At 38.6% G+C, this 19180-nt stretch overlaps 1 protein-coding gene across 3 annotated transcripts in view; it reads left to right on the top strand.

Moving 5' to 3' along the window:
* Nucleotides 1-19180, top strand: part of SPAG16 (sperm associated antigen 16) — a 347846-nt gene that overhangs the window by 165105 nt on the left and 163561 nt on the right. For 2 of the 3 annotated variants that reach the window (XM_056496713.1, XM_056496714.1), the window contains exon 12: nt 18703-18888. The exons of the other annotated variant lie outside the window; for it this stretch is intronic. In XM_056496713.1, the coding sequence (XP_056352688.1) occupies nt 18703-18888 (186 nt within the window). The remainder of the gene's footprint in view (nt 1-18702; nt 18889-19180) is intronic. 3 annotated transcript variants of the gene reach the window in all.

The raw sequence follows: 19180 nt of genomic DNA, 5'->3' as shown, positions 1-19180 counted from the left end.
CATGAATTAGGTTTTTTGGTCTTTCTGTTGAAAAATAGGACACCATTTTACTCTCAAAACTAAAATGCATGTGATAAGGCTGAGCTTCTATATGTTGAAATTACTTTGCATCAGATTTGTGAGGCAGCAGTTTAAATAGAGTTCTTTACTGTTAATATAATAAAGGTCTGCCAGGCTATTCACCTGAGGCTTGGTTATAAAAGGACCATTATTAAGCCTTCAACCTTGTATTTTCATTGTGTTTATTTTATGAAACAATATTAGCTCTCTTCTTCATGAGTAGGAAATGTATCCTATTTAATTTCATGGTTCCTCCTGATTTTTGAGTTTGTAATGAGCTACCAAAGGCACACACAGTCCTCTAAACACAAGAAAATCCCCTCCTTCTTTTCAAAACATCAAGAAGCAGGAGTCATGCTTTCTGGGATGAATTAAACGTGCACTTACTCTTCTCTTGCATCACTTTCTCCTAAGAAAAACAGGCTTTTTCTTAAGATGCTCCTGTTTTCACTGTGTTCTCTTTTTCATGTGTATATCCTTAGAAATAATTACATTTAAAGAAGAGGATAATATTTAACTTAAATAATTGCATATAATACAGAGGAGAGAAATAGAAGGTCGAGCTTCTTGTTTTAAGGTGATATGAAAATTTGTGTGTTGCTGCATGACAGATTTCAGAGTTTGTGAGTGCTGGACATGGTTTAAACTTACAGATAAACAGAATGCTGCCTTCTCCTCTTACCTGTTGTGAATATAAAACTTAGCACAGGGGAAGAAAGGGAAATACGATTAGAAGAGCATATTATCATTTATAAAGCTGCTGAGCATACTAATCAGATTTCAATAATGCATTGTTACCATGACACCCGCTGACTCAGAGGCTCAAAACTATTTTCTCATTAGTCTTTGACCAGAATACAGTCCTTTCAATAGGCCTTCCTATTTCTCATTCAATTATTGAAATTAAAATGAGTTGAGGTACATCATTATTCTCTTGCAGTATAAATTGACTCCTGCTGAATGCTCTGGACTGATTCAAAAGAAGTGCTGTTAAAATATTGTCTTCTGTTACTGCATAAAATATATAATGTGGCAGAATACATTTAATCATATTTTTAATTTTTAATTTTATTTTTTTTTTAGATAGGAGACTTTTGTATATCCGTTTTTCCCGGAAGCAAAACCAATTAAGTAAAAATGAAGAGTTCTAATAGATTTTTTTTTTCTTTTTCTGGAATCAAATGTAGATTTCTTCTAGTTCTGTTCCCACTTTAAAGGTTTGAAATTATGTTCACCCCAGAAGTGGAAAAAAAAAGTATTTTTTGTTCTGCTGTGCTATTAAATGGTGACCTGGGTAGAACTTCCATAGTTCTGTAGTCTTTCCTGTTTGTCCTCTGTGAGATCACTTCTCATCTGTGTTTCTTCTCTCTCTGTGAAATCAGGTTTAGAACAACCTCCACCTCTGGTGAGAGAAGTGTTCTGTGTGCAGCCACACAGATCATCAGGTACAGCATCATGCAATAATTGTAATATTAATAATATTGCATCATGCAACAACCCACAGCTGACAGCCAGGCACTAATGATTTGAGGAGAGCTGTGATGGGCATTTAGCTGATGCTTCTGCACAGACAAGTGACTTTAAATCCCAGAAATCTGGGGGGTTATGTGCTCACAGAGTATGACTTGAGCAAGGCTCTTTCTCATGCTTGTCTCTGTGCCACCACTGTGACTGAGGAACACCAGAAACTCTTTTTCTTTCTCAGTGGAACAGGACATTACAAAGGAGTTGACAATCTGACAACTTTCAATGCAAGTTTTAAATGGCTTCAGGAACCTAGAGTTTGTACTTCAATTCAGAAATTCATTGTATTTCACAGAACCAGACAATGTTTGCATGAAAAGGGATACAAACATTTTAGAAGAGTTGACTTGATTCATATTTATGAATATATTAAGGATATTACATATTGTACCAACCCACATGCAGGGCAAGAATACAATAGGGGTAAAGCTGCCACTATCACTGGTGGCTGGGAAGATCTTGAAGATCTTTCTGGAAGAAACCTGAAGCTAAAGAGCTCTTGGATTTAAATATCCTCAGTGGTTGCAAGAGCCATGAGACAATGGCTCTAGGAAGTAGCAATAAGAAGGTAAAGGTGTGGTTTAGGCTCTGTTATAAAAACGTGGATTGTCCTTAGGAGCTTTCCCAGGACTGATGTACCCTAAAGCATCATCACAGAGCCTTAGGGGCAAAGAGTTGTTGGCTGGAGGAGTCTTCCTTCCCACCCCCCCACTGACAATGTGCTTCATTCCACAGTGATTTTTTGCTGGAAACCACCTCTCTTCCACTTGTGATCAAAGCAGGGTGAGGTGAGGCTGTGCTGAGACTCCAGGGCTCCTCTGTGTCACACCTGGGTCAGCACAAAGGGTCTGGGTGCCCCATGTGTTCTCCCTCAGTGGCTCCCAGGACAGGGGATGAAGGGCAGCAGGAGAGCAGAGCAGCTCCCTGCAGATCTGAGAGCAAAGCATTGCCTCAAGCTTTTAAAATAAAAGTGAAACTTCAAACAGATCCTGTCGTCTGCAGCTGGGAGGAGGGAGGAGAGCAGTGCTTCCTGCTTTGAAACTCAGATGACACCTGGTCAAACTTCAAAAAAAACCAGTGTTTCTACTCTGCTCTGGCTGAACACTGCTTTGCAGATGAATTAGCTGTTTCAAGCCCTGTCACTGTTGAAAAATTTAATATTAATGTCTCCTGTCACAGACACACAGGCTTTGTGTAAGAATCTGGAGAGCTGGGAAGAGCTGTGTAGTGCACCTGTGGGTGCCAGGTGACTCAAATATTTGAAATATCAGACAAAAATCTGCATCTTCTGCCAGTTTCCAGAATAAGCTGAGAATATTGATGCTGGACCTTTAAGGACCATACTCTGATTACACTGAGATATTTCATGGCATGTACTAGATTTATTTGTCTTTGTTACTAACCTTCCTGGGTGGCTAAAGAATCAAGCTCTGCAGCATAGCAGAGGTGTGTTAATGTCTGATAAAATCCCAATGAACAGTAAAATATTGTATTCTTGCCCTGCATGTGGGCTGGTACAATATGTAATATCCTTAATATATTCATAAATATGAATCAAGTCAACTCTTCTAAAATGTTTGTATCCCTTTTCATGCAAACATTGTCTGGTTCTGTGGAATACAATGAATTTCTGAATTGAAGTACAAACTCTAGTTTCCTGAAGCTATTTAAAACTTGCATTGAAAGTTGTCAGATTGTCAACTCCTTTGTAATGTCCTGTTCCACTGAGAAAGAAACAAGAAATTAAAACTGTTATCAATTTATTACTGTGTAAAAATTGCTGCAGCAATTACCTTTGACTGTGTGGATTTTCTATTGATATTGGAAAACCTGAAGGCAGGTATTGTCTCCTCTGTAATTAATTAAAAAAAAAAAAAAAAAAAAAAAAAGAAAATATAGAATAAGCATGTTCATGCTTCAGACATGCCAATAAAGGCATGTGATGTTTGATACCCTGGAAGAAAGTGCCAATGAGGGGAAACAAGAGGAAGATGAAGTGTTGGGCTGAAAGAACAACCCATGTTCTTCCAGAACAGAGGCAGCTCTGGGTGGTATTTCTCAAAGCTGGGGGAGGTGATGTTACTCAGATGGAAATTTGTGCATGGATAGAGGAGAAAGACAACCCTGTAGAGAGAGAATTAGCAGAATATATGGAGGGTGGATCTGAGGAATTGGAGAGAGATTGAATGAGCTGTGGAGGGAATGCAACTCCAGGTGGGCTTGAATTCACACAAGAAGCTTTTAGGAGAATTCTGTAGCACGTGGGAGCAGGCAGTGGGTCACTGAGCACTGTGGTGTCTAAAGACCAAGTCCAAAATGTTGTTGACAATCCAGAGTGGGGAAAAAGGAATGGGATAATGATATTTGCCCAAAATTTTAAGAGCAGTGCCTGATAAATATGAAATCATGTATGTTAGAATCTATCAGAGTGGAAATTATTTTCTCATCATACAAAAATTCTCAGAAAAGTTTTTCTAAAATCTTCTTAAAAAGCAAATTCCTGAGCAGAATTGAAGTCAGAATAAACTTTGAAACTGAAATTAGTTCTTAGGTAAGCCCTCAATTTTATTTTTTACATTATTTTAATTTCTTTTTTTATCTTATCATTTGTGAAGAAGCCATCCAGAGATGACTTTGGGTGGAAAAAGCATAGATTGAAAAGCCCAGCAGAACAGTAATGGAGAAACCTCTGTGGAGTGATGGGAGCAAGGGCTAAAATTCAGGAGGGAGGACAGTCCCAGAAGAAGAGGCTCTGGGTTTGATCCAGGCTCAGATTTCTGAGGCAGCAGGCACAGGCTGACACTGCTCTTTGCTCACTGCATCTCCCAGGGCTCTGTGCTTGGAGGGAAACTTTGAGGAGCAGAAATCAGCCCTGACAGCTTGGCAGGTGCAGGCACCACTTGTGAATCTCACAGTGGACATGCCTTTGAGGTTAGAGAGCCCAAAGTGCTTTGATTATCAAGGAGAATTACAAGGTGTGCTTCTTTATTCATCCCCCACCCCTGCTGCTCTTGGCTCCCACTGTGCCCCTGAGGGGTGTTCCCCTCCTGGGAGCTGCTGATGCATCAACCCACACCAGTCTTCTTGATAATCATAATATCCTCAGGTATCAGTGTGTGGTGAGAGACATGTGCAGGGAATGCAGAGAGTCACAAAAATCTGATACTAGAGATAAATGACTGCTTTCTTAATTACAAATTGCAAAAAATATCTTTTAAGTACCTAAGATAGTACAGGGCCCATAAAGCTTCACCAAATGAAAAGCACTTGGTGACATATAGAGAAGAGTAGGTTCTTTAGTCACAGTAGCAAGATAATTTTAAAAATTCTGCTAACATCAAATATATTTCTCCTTGTGCTTTAATAATTCCTAATGCCATTCTTCAACTCATTTTTATTTCTATGAGAAGTGGCAGGAATTGTTTATTATACCATTTTGTTTAATGTACTGGCTTCCAAGATTTGATGCTGCAGTTATTTGGTGAAACTAGAGGGGACTTATAGAACAGTTACTGCTGAAGTTATAATTCCAGAATCTACAAGATGTTGCTGCAGTCTAATGTTTGTTTGTTTTAGTGAAATGCAGCAGCATTTGTCTGCATGGAAACTGTAATTTAACATTCAGCAGTGGGATTTGACTATCCTACTGCATGCTCTTTCTTATTAGAGACCTTCACATATTCTTTTGGGCTCTGCAGAACATCTGTCCACAGGAAGAAATTAAGAAAGGTTTGGAGGCAGTGATTTTAAAGTGTTGGTTTTTATCAGCCATCCTTCAGAGCCCCTGCCCAGGCTGGGTCAGCAGTCACACCAGGGTGACACTGTCCATGGAAACCAGCAGAACCAAAGGGAGCTCCTGGAGATGCTGAAACAGGAACAGGCTGGAAATTCAGCTTCATCAGAGACCATTCCAAACCCCAATATGGAATAGCTTCAGCAGTGATATGCTCCAGATTGCTTTTCCAGTGGTGTTAAGAGTTGTGTGCACTTTTGTCCACTGAGCCAGCCAGAGTGACAGTCCCCCCAGGGAAGGGATTTGGACATGACTGGTGTATATAATAAAAGTGTAAATAATAAAATAATAATAAAGTGTATATAATAAAAGGTCCATGGACAATGAGCTACAGAACACTTTCTCTGCTGGCTTTGGAGTTGTAAATGCTGAGTTTCACACTATACATTAAACAAGGCTGAGACTTGAAAGCCACCAACTCCCCTCTAAGCATTAACATTAAAAAGAGTTGTAAGACTCAGGTTAATCACAAAGGTCTCTGTTGGCTATCAGTGGAATAGAATTATTTTGATTTGTGCTTTGAAATAGTCTTTAAAACCTAATTCAGGTCTCACTGCAGAAACAGATGGGTTTTATTTATCCTTTTATAGTATTGATAGCTATGAAAGAAACATGAGATAGTCTGTATGTTCCACTTAGGACTTTTGAACACTTATTAATGAAAAGGCATAATGATTTAATTTTTTTAGAGGATGTTGAATTCCTGCATAGTTCAATAAAGCCTTTAGTTACCACATTACATATTAAATTTGCCAGTGGTAAGAAACTTCTTTTGAGTGGCAGGATTAATTTTCAGTCATCTAAATGGCTTTATGTAACACACCATATTTAGCAGTGGAGACATCTGTTAAGGTGTTTTATCAAACTGAGCTAATAGAGGAGTCAAAAGAAAAAAAGTTGTGTTCATCTATTCTGCAAGAAAAAAAAAACTATTTCAGAAGTTTTTTCATTAAGTTCCCCAGTATACAGTATTCACTGTGTGCTTAGAGTTTGCAAGTATAGCAAAATTTTAATTTCAAAAATAGCTTTATTTATTTCAAAATCTTTGATAAGCTTCATACTTTTTATACAAGGAAATAGTCTTAACATAACATCATTCTCAAGCTTACAAATCCTACTATTTTTACCTCACAAACATGTTTGGGTGGGCATTAGATTTCCCTTGGGATTCTCAATCTCATTATTTTTATCAATAAAAAGCCTCTGCTGGACAAAGGAATAAATCACATATAAATGAAATATGAGAGATTACATGAGAAGCTCAGCTTTTGCTTAGTCTAATCCAATATCTTTGGCCAAACGTCTCAATGTCAAAGGCTTTATAAGTATTCTACAGGATCAGGCTGGCAAAGAGAAATCAATAACCAGGTAATGGATTTGATTAAAATTTTTCCCTTTCCACCCACTCCCACAAGCCAAATGTTTCTACCCATTCTAATCTCTTCTGGCATGTTAGTTATTCTCTGTGAGGTTTTGAGATGTAAATATGTACATAAATATGTTTTAAAATTTCAAAGAGCTCTGTTAACTATTGGTGAGTCTCTATTTAAAGAAAAAACAGTATTTGTATCTCATTTTATTTTCTTTAGAGAGCTCAGTTCTGCAATGCACTTTTTGGAAAATACAGACTGATAACAACTGTAACTTTGCTACAGATTTAGATCTTGATTTCTTATTCAGAAGTTGGCTTTTTTCTGCTGTTCCTGCCATGCTGGGGTTCCCAGCAGATGTCCAAACTTCTGGAGATTTTCTTTGTTGCTAAATCCTCACTTGTCTGCTTTACCCCAGTGCTTCTGATCTTGTGTCTCTGAGTGGTTGTAGTGGCAGCCCAAGTGCCATCTGGAAGGTTTGCCTCCAGAAACATTCATAACTAGGAAATTAATGTTCTCCAAAGATGTTGCTTTAAAGAAGTATTTTCCCATCAATAGAAAGACCAAAGGATGTTCCTATTGCATGGAATCTGAAGAGTCTATCATCTTGATTTTAGAAAGCAAACAGCATGCAATTCCATAGTGGGGTTACTGAACAGGCTTCACTTTTCATCCAGAATGACCAGGCTCGAATGAAAAACTACCTTTGGCTGGTGGAAATACTGCCCACTCTGAGTTAGTGATTCACTAATAATATCCCCATTACAATAATTCAGTGAGCAGCAGGAGACAGGAGTGCTGAGGACAGGTGGAGACAGGAGAGGGAGGAATGGCTGGCAGGAGCAGCAGTCCTCCTATTGAGAAATTCAGATGGATATTTGAAATAGCTACAGGAAGAAAATCCATTGTCAGAGATGCTGCCCTTTGCTGAAAGCACTCTGTAGTTGCCTTCACAGGTGGCTTTACACTCATACTGAGCTTCAACAGCAGTGATTGAAAACCTGTTGATAAACTAATGCCATTTCTACTGATTCATTTGCAACCCCTCCATCACATCTCTTTAAATGCTCTTTTAAAAAGACCTCAATCTTCACACCCACAATGTGTGACCTTGGGTACTTTAGAAATCCTAATGGGGATAAAAAGCTAGACTTTGTGTAGTATTATTTAATTTCCTGTTTAATTACCTTATCTTCATAATTTATCATTTAAATATTATGCCCATAGGTTAAATAGTTTTCAAGTGTTCTCAGTGCTTAGCTTACACAGAAATAATATTATTTTTCTTGAGTGATGATCTTATGTGCTACATTCTCCCAATATCTGAATTTTAGACCTGAAAACAGACATATTTAATTTGGGGGGCTTTAAACCATTCTGATATTAGGTTGAAAACAGGTGTCAAATTTAATCTTTCTCTTTCTGACAAAACTTTATTTAGTTATTAAGAATCACCATTTTGATGTAATTGTTTTGACTTAGAAATTGGAAGGAAACTTTCCAATCAACTGTGTGGGTAATTAGGTTTGGTATTTACTTGAAAGAAAGAAAGAAATTTCTGTATGATAACCACTTTGATAGAGAAAGGGTGGAGGAATAGGCAGTTGAAATCTCTTCATAGAGTATCAATAAAATAAACCTATTAGTTCAGCTTCAGTGAAGCCATGAGTGTGTTCTCTGAAAGTTTTGCAGAAATTTGCCTGCTCTGCAAGGAGCTCTTTTTGGTTTCTTTTTCTGCACATCTGCCTGATTTTCAGCTCCTGGGAGTCACCAGAAACGGTTCAGTTTTTCTGATCATTTATTTAGTCTGTGAAAAAATACAGTTGTTCACTTTGCTGGGTTCAGATTTTGAGGAGTTGAGGTTTTCTTCTGGCTTCATCAGCGTTTTGTGCTGGGGAGCTGGAGCTGCAGAGGGATTTCCATTTCTCCAGGGCTGGGGAGTCTCAGTTCACTGCCCTGATCCTGGTTGTGCTGCTCTCACTCTGTTCAGAGTCGTTATACACGTCAGAACATCTCTCTTAATAGAATCTCTTGTGTTATGTTTGTCTGAGTGCAATTATAATCTCGATGCCTTTAACATCCTCGGTTCATTATTGCTTTTTTCTGTGCAATAAAGGCAATTGTATTTTCCCTCAGGTCTGCTGCAAGGGTTCTAGTGGAGTGGCTAAGGAGATATCTGTGTTTGTAATATTGTTAAAATGAGCCTTTCCTAAAGTGCAGCTGTTAAAATAACAAACATTAGTGTTAGAGTTGACTAGAGAATGGCAATTCAATTGAGGCAGTATCTTAAGATATTTGAATTGGAAATAACCCCCAAATATTTAGAGTGTTTACAAGATTTTTTTTTTGTCTGGAGCACAAACTCCAGGTATGAATTGCACAGTCATTTATTGTGTTTCTAAAAGAAAACACAATAGAAGCTGTGTGGATGCAATAATTTGAGGAATTCCAGATACAAAACAGTTGCAGTAGCACAGGTAGCAGAAGGGAATGAGCATGAGGACTTGTTTGACTACTGAGGGATGTGGAAGCCAGTCCTTATTTTGTGGTAGTTATTGCCTTTGTGTCTGAGTAGTGAGTATATAAAACAAAAGGGGAAAAGAGGGAGTCCCTGGATTAGATTACCTGTGAGAGTTGTTGTGTTTGAAGGGTTTTTTGGTGTCCCCCCTCTTGAGCAGTCAGTGTTCAGGCTGCATGGCCCTGTGGATGAAAGTTCAGTTCTCATGCAAAGCCTTTCAGAGAAAGAGTGCAAGTTTACATTCACTTTGCTATTCTGCTTTCTCTGGTGTCAGCCCAGGATTCTGCTCGTGTTCAGCATTTCCATTCCTCCTCCTCTCTTGGAGTTAGATTGTTATTGATCCCTGTCTCCATTAACTCACTCCCTGTCCTCAAGCTGTGTCCTGTGTCCCCAGGGCATGGCTCAGTGAGATCATCACCTGCCCCAAGCACAAACACTGGGCTCCTGCACTGTCCTGTGTGTTTTCTTGGCCATCACTGTCAGGATCATTACACAGAGTGAGTTAAATATCCTTCCAGGGGCCTGGGAATATTCAAATCCCAGTGCAGAACTTTCCACTGGCTGTGAAATCTTTGTGCACTCACAGAACTCTCTCTGCATATGAATATGCAGCTTAAAAATGATGCTTTGTGCAAACATGCAAATGGGATTAATGACTGTGGCTCATTACTGGCTATTGATTGTGATTAGACATCCCTGGCCCACCGTTGGGGGATGATAATGGATTTGAAATGACTGAGCCACAAGTTTGCATTTCAGAGGAACCAAGACACAGGATTATTGCTGTTAATATAGGTCATAAATCTGTTCTGTACATGGAATTCATGTATCTGAACTCCTTCCAAACTACATCTTTCCCTACTTCAACAGCCCTTCATTACAATTTGAGGATTTGGAGTAATTCCAATGGAGTGACTGGTTGGGATGGGTGCTGAGATGAAATATCACCCTGTAATGGCACACTGTTTAATGTATGTCATTGATATTGATTGGTGCTATGCATGATTTTATGTGGGCTAAATACATTATTTTAAAATTTTAACGGTGTACAGAAAGACTTTAACATACACTGGATTGTTTGAGAGCAAGTGTTGGAATGGTACAGAGTAGAACTCATTTCTGGAAAATGTGGTAGTTTTGCAGTGTTTACTCATTATATTTGATTTCAGGTAAAACAGTTATTTCTTATGAAGTTAATGGAGGAAAATCCACTTGGCACAACTGGACCCAGGTACACTGTTTGCCTTTAGAATAGGAAACCGTCAGAATTGTTGGAGGTATCACTCTCCAGGCTCCCACAAGCTCCCTGCTTCCTGCCAGGATTCTCCTGCCCCTTGCTACATTGGTGTCTGATTTTGCTGTAGGGTGCTAGACATGCATTGGCAGGAAGCTTTTAGAAAAGACATCTTTTTTTAATGCCAAATAATTGTGAAAAGGGAATTCATTACTGTCTAATTTTTGCCTAGAGCCCTGCATTGTGTAGTGCCTGCTGTCTTGCTGACACATATTTTGCTAGATCTGATCTCCAAGTATTGTAACTGGTTTATCTTTTGTCTTTTTATTTTTTATTCCTTACCTGGTGTGCTTCCAAGCCTCCTAAAAGCCAATTTTACATGTACTAACAGCTGCCTTCTACCAGGCACCTGAATTATTTTAGATTCTCATTTAACCACCTGTAATTACATGATATTGGGTGGCAGCTAAGCCATTTTTTATACATCCAGGATTCTAGCCTGTAGTAAATGGGACCACACTCAATATTTTTTGAGGGATACCAAGCTCAGTTACTGGATTTGAATGGGGCACACCTGAGTGGGGTCTGTGTGGTTTGTAACCTGCATTGGAGCAATCTGGAAAATAACAAATTATTGTGACAAAAAGTCATGCTAAAATGACTAAAAATTAATAAAAAACTTGATAATTACTAAAAATCATGAAAATGATCCTGAATGTAGAGCTATAGGCTGTGTTTAGAGTGGGTCAACACTTTGGAAAAAAAGGGGTTTTTGGGCACAGGAAGATGTGCAGGTAAGAGCAGTGGGAAAGGTGAAACAGCAGCTTCTGGTACCAGTGCTCAGTTCAGAAAGGAAAGATGGTTTAAAGTATGGAGGACTTGCAAAGTTGAAACTTGTTAATAAATTGAATTTGTCACCTTGGAGTTCACACATCCCATACCAGGACTCTTTCTGGTAGTTAGGAACATGTTGTATTTAAATGTTAGATGTGAAACTGTCACCCTTGAAGTGGGAAGTATCCTCAAGGAAGCTTTCAGGGAGAAGGTGAACTTCATTAAAACAAAAGTTTGCTACTTTTGTGATGCCTAGTCCTGCTGTCTGTCTATCCAGCAGCAGTTTGGTGCCAAAACCTTGCTCTCCTGTTTCCCTTGCTGTCACAGGCAGCACAAGGGGAAACACTTCTGGGACAGGTCAGTGCAGGAGCAGGAAATATCACAGAAAAATCTCCCAATTATGCAATGCAGAGTGAAAAATTGCCTCAAGTTTTGCACTTGGCCTGGTACACATTGACAGAATTGTGAGGATTTCCAGCCAATAGCCTCATGGCAAAGGATTTTGCAGGATGGTTGTGTTTTTTCCTTCCTGGACAAAAAGCCATGTGCCCATGTGCCATCCACCATCTGCTGGTTGCTGCCATGCTTCCTGCCTTTGGAATGGTTTCCTTGGCTTGTAGAATGTCAGTTTGTAATTGATTCTGTAGTTTTGAAGTTTAATCTTTTTTCCTCCTCACCTTTGGTGAAAAATGAGAAAAGGTATTTTTGTATTTCTGCTGCTGGGTATTCTGACATTCACCTTCTGTAAAAAGACATTTCATGTCTATTAATAAAGTGAGTAAAATTGGGTTTAAGATTATTCTGAAGGATGAAACATATTACAATTACTGCATAAAATGTGTCTTAGACACATTGACCACCAGGATAATTAAAGCAACACCCAAAATGAACCATAGATTCAAAAAAAACCTAGGGGTTCTTAATAAGAAGTGTCACTGTAAATAATTAATGAGTCTCAGAACTCCAGCAACTATATCTCAAGTGTGTTTCAAGGTTACAAAATCTTAGAAACAAAATCTTTGCTGCTGAGTGTTTTGTTCAAACACAGACTAAGAACCAAAGGATGGCTCCCCATGCCAGATTTTTCATCCTGTTCCCAGCAGTGAGTACCAGGGGATGCCTCAGAATGGTTTAATAGGAGAGGAATTTGTGAGGTTTGGTCTTAGTAGTCCCCTGGACTCTACTTCTTATTTCAAAGTATCCTGAACCAGATGTTTTCTCCATGTAATCCTTGCTGTATTCCTCTTCCAAATGTTTGTCCCATCTTTCTTTGGACCTGCAGGGAGTTGGATCCACATCATCCTTTCTAGAGGAGCTGTGCAAGCATCCTGCCTGGTGAGGCAGAAAATCACCCATTGTCTTTTCAATCCTTTTAATGGCAACTTCTTAAATAGTAAATTGACTCCAACATTTTTTAAATTCATCCCGATTTTCACCTTCTCTGGGGAGAGGAAAATGAGGGCAGTGACAATGTAGGAGAATAAAGGAGAGCTGCAATGGCTGCAGAGCTGAACTGATGTTTGGCATTTCCATCCCTTACATTGTTTTCACTGGAAAATGGAGTGTTCAAATACAGCTCTCATATCCAAAAGTGGCACTCTATTTGTAGATATCTGCTTTCCTAAGGGTAGTTGTCTGGATCCCTGGTTTGAACTAAGTTTCCAAGTACATTATGTTTACAAGGATATGTTTCCCCCAACCCCCTTGCCCATATTCCTTATGTTCTCCTCCACTCTCTCTGCTAACTTTTAACTCACTCTGGTAACTTTTAATTCTGACAAAAATTGGAAAACAGAAGTCTAAAGGACCAATCAATTTTTGATATATTTAGTTAATCAACAGCTAAAATGAAGTAAGTACACAAAAGACACTTCCATAGGTATTCAGTGTTCATTAGTTCTTTTCTTCATGGAATAACATTTTTTTTTCCCTAGGCATTTTCTTTCTTTATCTTTCCTCTTCGACCCAGCAGAAAATGTCACCAAAATTCAAGTAAACTTTAGCAGTATTTGCAGTTCTTCCCTTGTACTTTACTGTGCCTGCTGTCAACCTGTGCTGATATTGCAAATAACCTAGAGGCTTTTAGAATTTTGCTTTAGAATAATTGCATGAGCAGAGGTAAATAAAAGAGACATCATTTTTCCAATTAACTGATTGGAATATTGATTTTGAAGTGTTTTTCAACTGTCATGGTGAAAGATCTTTCCTCCTGTAATGTTTTGGACTGTGTATTGGAAATTTGCTGTTGTGTTGCTGATGCTTGTATTGTTTAAGCTCCAGTCAGATGCTGCCTCTCACTGCAGCTTTTTTAGGACAAAAAACTTGAACACAAGTTGTGTTTGGCTTAGTTTTGCTTTGAGAACTGTTGTTGGCCACAGGGTCTTCAGAGGGAACTGTGGACCAGCTTGAGGTCCAGATCTAAGTCCAGAAATATTCAAAGCAAGGATCAGTATTTATTATATTACTATGTATAGAAATATTTATTCATTTATTTATTTATTATATTAATTGTTTATCATCTATTGCATATTGTATCTTATTATAATATACCTTATTACATTATATTTTATCTATATTTGCTGTATAATATTTATTTATTATAGAGAGATATATATATATATATCTGTATGTATTAGGATTTGACACATTTACCCAGGGGAGCACTGCTGGTGTAGCTGTTGCCTTCCCTTGACTGGAATTCCACAGAGGCATTTCAGCCTCCTGAAATGCTGTAAAGTGACTCTGTGCCAAAGGCTCGTGTTGTTACTGAGTATGAGTCTTAATTATTAATGTGTCTACAACTTGGGAAGTGTTAATGGAGAGGTGTCTTTGTAGTGAGAGCAGTGAAGCTGGAAGGGGCAGGAATGTGTAATGAAAGGAAATGTGAGTCTGTGCTTAGAATATGGGGGAGGAAAATATTTTAAGGCTTGAGAAGTTAATGTTCCATCCCTTTTTTGGAAGGTGGAATTAATGTTTCCAAAGTTTTTCCCAATCTGATTGTTTCTGGAAGAGCAGGTTTACAGTATTGGTTAGGAATACCAGAAACCAGCTGAAAGGTGGAATTTTATGTGTATTTTATGTTTTTAAAAGTGATTTGTCCATAGGGGCAGGACAGGTGTTCTGGGTGCCATGGGCTCTCCATTGCCTAGAGTTTTGGAATGATTCTCCTATACAAAAACTTCAATCAATGTTTCATCCACCTAGTCCTTTGCTCTGCTAGAAAGTATAAACAGAAAACCCCCAAAACCAAACCACACAAGACCATACAAACCCAAGTGTTTGGGATCCACAGAGCACCATGCACAAAGGTGCTGCTTCTTTACAAAAATACCACTTTTCTAGAAGTTGGCAAAGTTATTTGCACATATGTGAATGTATTTGAAGTGACAGAATGAGATAGGATTTACCTTCTTCTTTTCTCCTAATATATGTCTCTTAATATCTTACCTAGTCCTTTGAGGTATTTATTAAAAAACAGTGTTTTATTCTCCTCTGAGTTAAATATATGCACCCTGCACAGGATTTTTCTGAGCTTTCCCTGTTAGTGATCAGTCTTAAATTCAAATGAATTTATGCATGTAGCTGCTGAGAATTCAGGCTGAGGTTCTAATGTCATATTTTCATATGTTTTTAATATTAAAATCAACATGCTTTTTTTTTTAAATCAGTCATATGATAGAGGACTGTGTGACTACCATACATGGTTAAACTGAGCCTAAAGCATAAAAACAGCTGCTGTTACTGATACATTTGTTTCTTCTCCCCACATTCTTATAAGAATAAGTTCCTACATGGATAATCACAGATCCTTTCATGGCCTGATGCTTTTTTATGCACAATATTTATGGAATATTGGAGAACTTGTTGCAGGGGGCTGGGGCACTGGGTCCCTCTTTTCCTGAGTGTTTTTCCCCTTACTTCCACTGTCAGTCTGTCCCTCAAAACTGCTTCCTGCTGCACTTCTGTTTCCAATCTCCACTATTTTTTCTTATTTAATCTGTAAGGAGTGCTAAACTTCACTTGTAACTATTCCTCTGCTGCAGATTGCCAAATTGAATCCATTTGAACTACCTTCCTGCTCACATCTGTTTTCTGAAAGATTTTCATCACTGCCTGGATGGTGAATTCTTGAAATTCAGCCTAAGGAACCATGTAGCATTTTGGGGATTTTATATTAAAAAAATGCATAAGCCACAAATCTCTTTTTGTGATTTACAACAGTGACAGTACATGTTTCCCTCTGAATCAATTGCAGATTTCATCAGTCTCACTTTATACCTGACTCTGAATTTGTTTTAAGCTCTTATTTTATAAATTTACAAGGGCTATGATAATTTGTCATTTCTCTAATTTTAGCTATCTCCAGAACTGAGATCTGGCTTATTAACACTGAAAGTGTTTCGTTAACAAAAGCACATTTATTCCTGACAGCTCCACAAAATTAGGGTCTCCTCCAAACCCCTACTCAGACTTGAAGCCTTTATGCTCTGATATATGTGACAAAATCTTCAGGATTGTTCATGTGCAACATTTTAAAAAAAGTTGAGAGATTAATCTCTCAGAGCTTTGTCTTAGGCATGGGGGTGTCACTGCCTTAATGAATATTATAATGATATTTTCACAAAAAAAATAGCAACCTAAACCACAGGTGTTAAAAATAGAAAAAAATCTTGGGTAGGTGATCTTTCATAGTGGCAAGTTCTCCCTTAAGATCTATCAGGTAAATGATGCACATATTTCAAGCTGTCTTAGCAGCTACTTTTTCCAAGCAATTCACTGGACATCTATTGGAAAAGAAGGAAAGGGAGAATATAACATTAAAAGGTTGACACCACAGGTCTCAGACCTTTTTTTTTTTAATAAACTGCAGCAGTGAATTAAATATCTCTGAGTGTATTCTTGCTCAGAGTTTTACAATAGTGCTTTGGATCAACCCTTGAGCTGTTTTCAGTTCCCACAATTTTATATTCAGAGATTTAGAAGAAGGATTTCTACTGCCTGAGAAGGGACCTTTGCCATTATTCAAATAAAAGAGTTTATTGGATCCTAAGGGCAAGGTCATCTTACTGATGTTGCTCAGATAATGGCAGAAATTGGTCTGAAAACCTACAGCTTAACTATTTTTTACCTGTATTTTATCCCCAAACATTTCTCCTGGTTTCTTGTTTTTGTTTAGTATGAAAACAATTGAAACAAATTTTTGCTTAGCAAATGAAAACCTCTGTTATTCCTGAGAGGGCTGCATTAACTTTTTTCAATATTTGAAAAGATTTTGGGATGAAGGCATTCTAGATGGATTGATCTAATTTTCATATCTTGATAGGAATTATATTAAAGAGCCAAATTACAGGATACATGGATAAATTTATGGCAGTGAAGCCTTGGGAGCTGTGAGCATGGCTTTGGAAATTAAGCCTCAGAAATCAGTTGGGAATTCTCTGAAGGGCTTATTGAGCACTTGATCAAGGGAGGTTCATGAATTTCCTATACTTGGATTTTCAGCAAATTCTTCTTGGGGTGGTTTCACAAAAACTCTCAAGGAAGCAGAACTGTCCTGAATAAAAAGGAAATTTATTTCATGAGCTTAAAAACTGGTGAAAGGACAGGAATCAAATGCTACTTTCAGAATAGAGAAATTTAATTTCTGAGTCCCACAGGGATCTGTGCTGGAAACTAAGTTATTAAGATGATCTTGGAAATTGGGGAAGGGAGTAAGGTGGATGAGTTTGATAATTAGCCAGGGCAGTGAAAAGGAGCATGTGAAGAATTACAGGAAAAGATTTCCATGTCAACAATTGTGATGGTGAGGCAGCACTGAAAATCAGTGCAGGTGAACACAAAGAAATGCACATAGGAAGAAATTATCCTTAGATAAGAATAGATAATAGGTACAAATGTTTCTAATTATCAGTACTCAGGAAGGTGATCTCGGAGCCACTGTGGTCAGTTTGCTGAAAATTTCTGTACAGCAGTACCAAAAATGGAAGGAACACAGAATAAACCAGGAAACAATGTTTTGTTCCTTCCCTTTGAGCTGAAAGGATGCTGAGAGGGATGGGAAATGTGTTCCAAGGGCTGGAATCACATCTGCCCTGTCCCACCACAGCTGGTGGCACACAGACATGGGGAAGGTGCACTCAGTGTTTGCTTTTAATCACAGCAGCAGAATTAGAAGCATGAAACAAAATGAAGTAATGTATTTAAGACCCCAGAAGAGCTTTGCACACAAGGCATAATTAAATTTTGGAATTCATTGACATAAGAGATTGCATGTGCTAAAGGTTTACATATGTTCAAAAATCAATTACTCATAGGGAAAAAAAAAAATCCTGGATCCTTCTTAAGCACAAAGAAATCCTGAGCCACAGGGTAGGTCTGGGAAAGTTTAATAAGATAATCACTCCACATACTTTTTCTCATTATTTTATTAAGAATGCCCTCCTAGTTATATAAAATGTTACAGATGGACTCTTAGTCTGAAGCCATATGTCCATGCTTAAAGGAAAACAGAATTGTACTAGTTTATATCTGAGATTTGGCTATAAAAATCTGAGATGAACTCTGTGGTTTTCATTTATGTAACACACCAATGACCTCAAGAGATGGTGAATGTGTTGAAGTGTTTATACAAAGTTAGAAAAACAAAATTAGGATGCTTTTAAGAAATAATTATATGTTGAAAATGGTATGAATAACACAATATTCTTTCCTGAATCTATCTTATTGTATTTTGAAAGCACTCCTCTGGGCTTACCTTATTTTTACTGATGAACTCATAATTAAACTACAAAAAGCAGGAATTTATTTGAAAGCCATATTTACTTTGCTGTGGGGGATAGCTATTTCCTATCTCCCTTTCTTTTGATAGTATATTAATAGATGGCCACTTCATCAACTGCACAGTAAAATCATTCACACAGAATCACAATGCTGGAAGATCCAAGATCATTGAGTCCAATTAGACCATGGCACTGATCCAGTCTTTTTTTGTACACACCCAGGGATGGTGACTCCACCACCTCCTCAAGCAGACCATTCCAGTACTTGATCACTTTTTCTAATATCCAACCTATATTAGCCTTGGTGCAGATTAAGACTGGATTCTCTGGCTCTGTCAGTGCTGCCTGGAGAAGAGAGGAACCCACCTGAGCACAGGCACCTTTCAGGGAGCTGTACAGAGTGATAAGGTCACTCCTGAGTCTCCTTTTCTCCAGGCTGAACACCCCCAGCTCCCTCAATCCGAACATTTCCCAAGATCATTTTTGTTGGTATATATTTTAAGGCAAAGCCAGCAATGGCCGCTCGCCCTGCCTTTGCACATCCACGTGAAGGATTTTTGTGTCTCAGAGCTGTTTGTCTCCCCGGGCAGCGGCACCCAGCTGGTGACATCGAGCGGGGACAGCACGGTGCGGATCTGGGACCTGTCGCGGCGCGGCTGCATCCTGACGCTGCGGGGCCACTCCCGCGCCGTGCGCGGCTGCTGCTGGCACTCCTGCGGGGACTTCGTGGCCTCCGCCTCCGCGGATGGCACCGCCAGGATCTGGGATGTCAACAGGTACGGAGGCTCTGGCTTGGCTCGTTGGTACCTTCGTTTTAGCGCGCCGTCGATCCGTGGAGTTCGCTCGGAGCGCAGAGGGAAATAAAAAAAAAATCACCCTCTAGATTAACATAGTGTCAGAAAGAATTTGCTTTCACTTGTCATCTGTTGCTCTTCACTGCTGTTTCATTTATTTATTTATTTTAAGGTAAGAGCTTCGTAACTTTTCATAACTCTTATTCGAAATGTAATTTGAATAAGTAACTGAATAAAACTTTCTATTTACTCTTCCAAGCTCATAAGTACACAA

Source organism: Oenanthe melanoleuca, chromosome 7 (assembly GCF_029582105.1).
Source record: "Oenanthe melanoleuca isolate GR-GAL-2019-014 chromosome 7, OMel1.0, whole genome shotgun sequence".
Classification (NCBI taxonomy): Eukaryota; Metazoa; Chordata; class Aves; order Passeriformes; family Muscicapidae; genus Oenanthe; species Oenanthe melanoleuca.
Note: the sequence above shows the minus strand (reverse complement) of the source record. Positions and strands in the feature narration are given on the sequence as shown.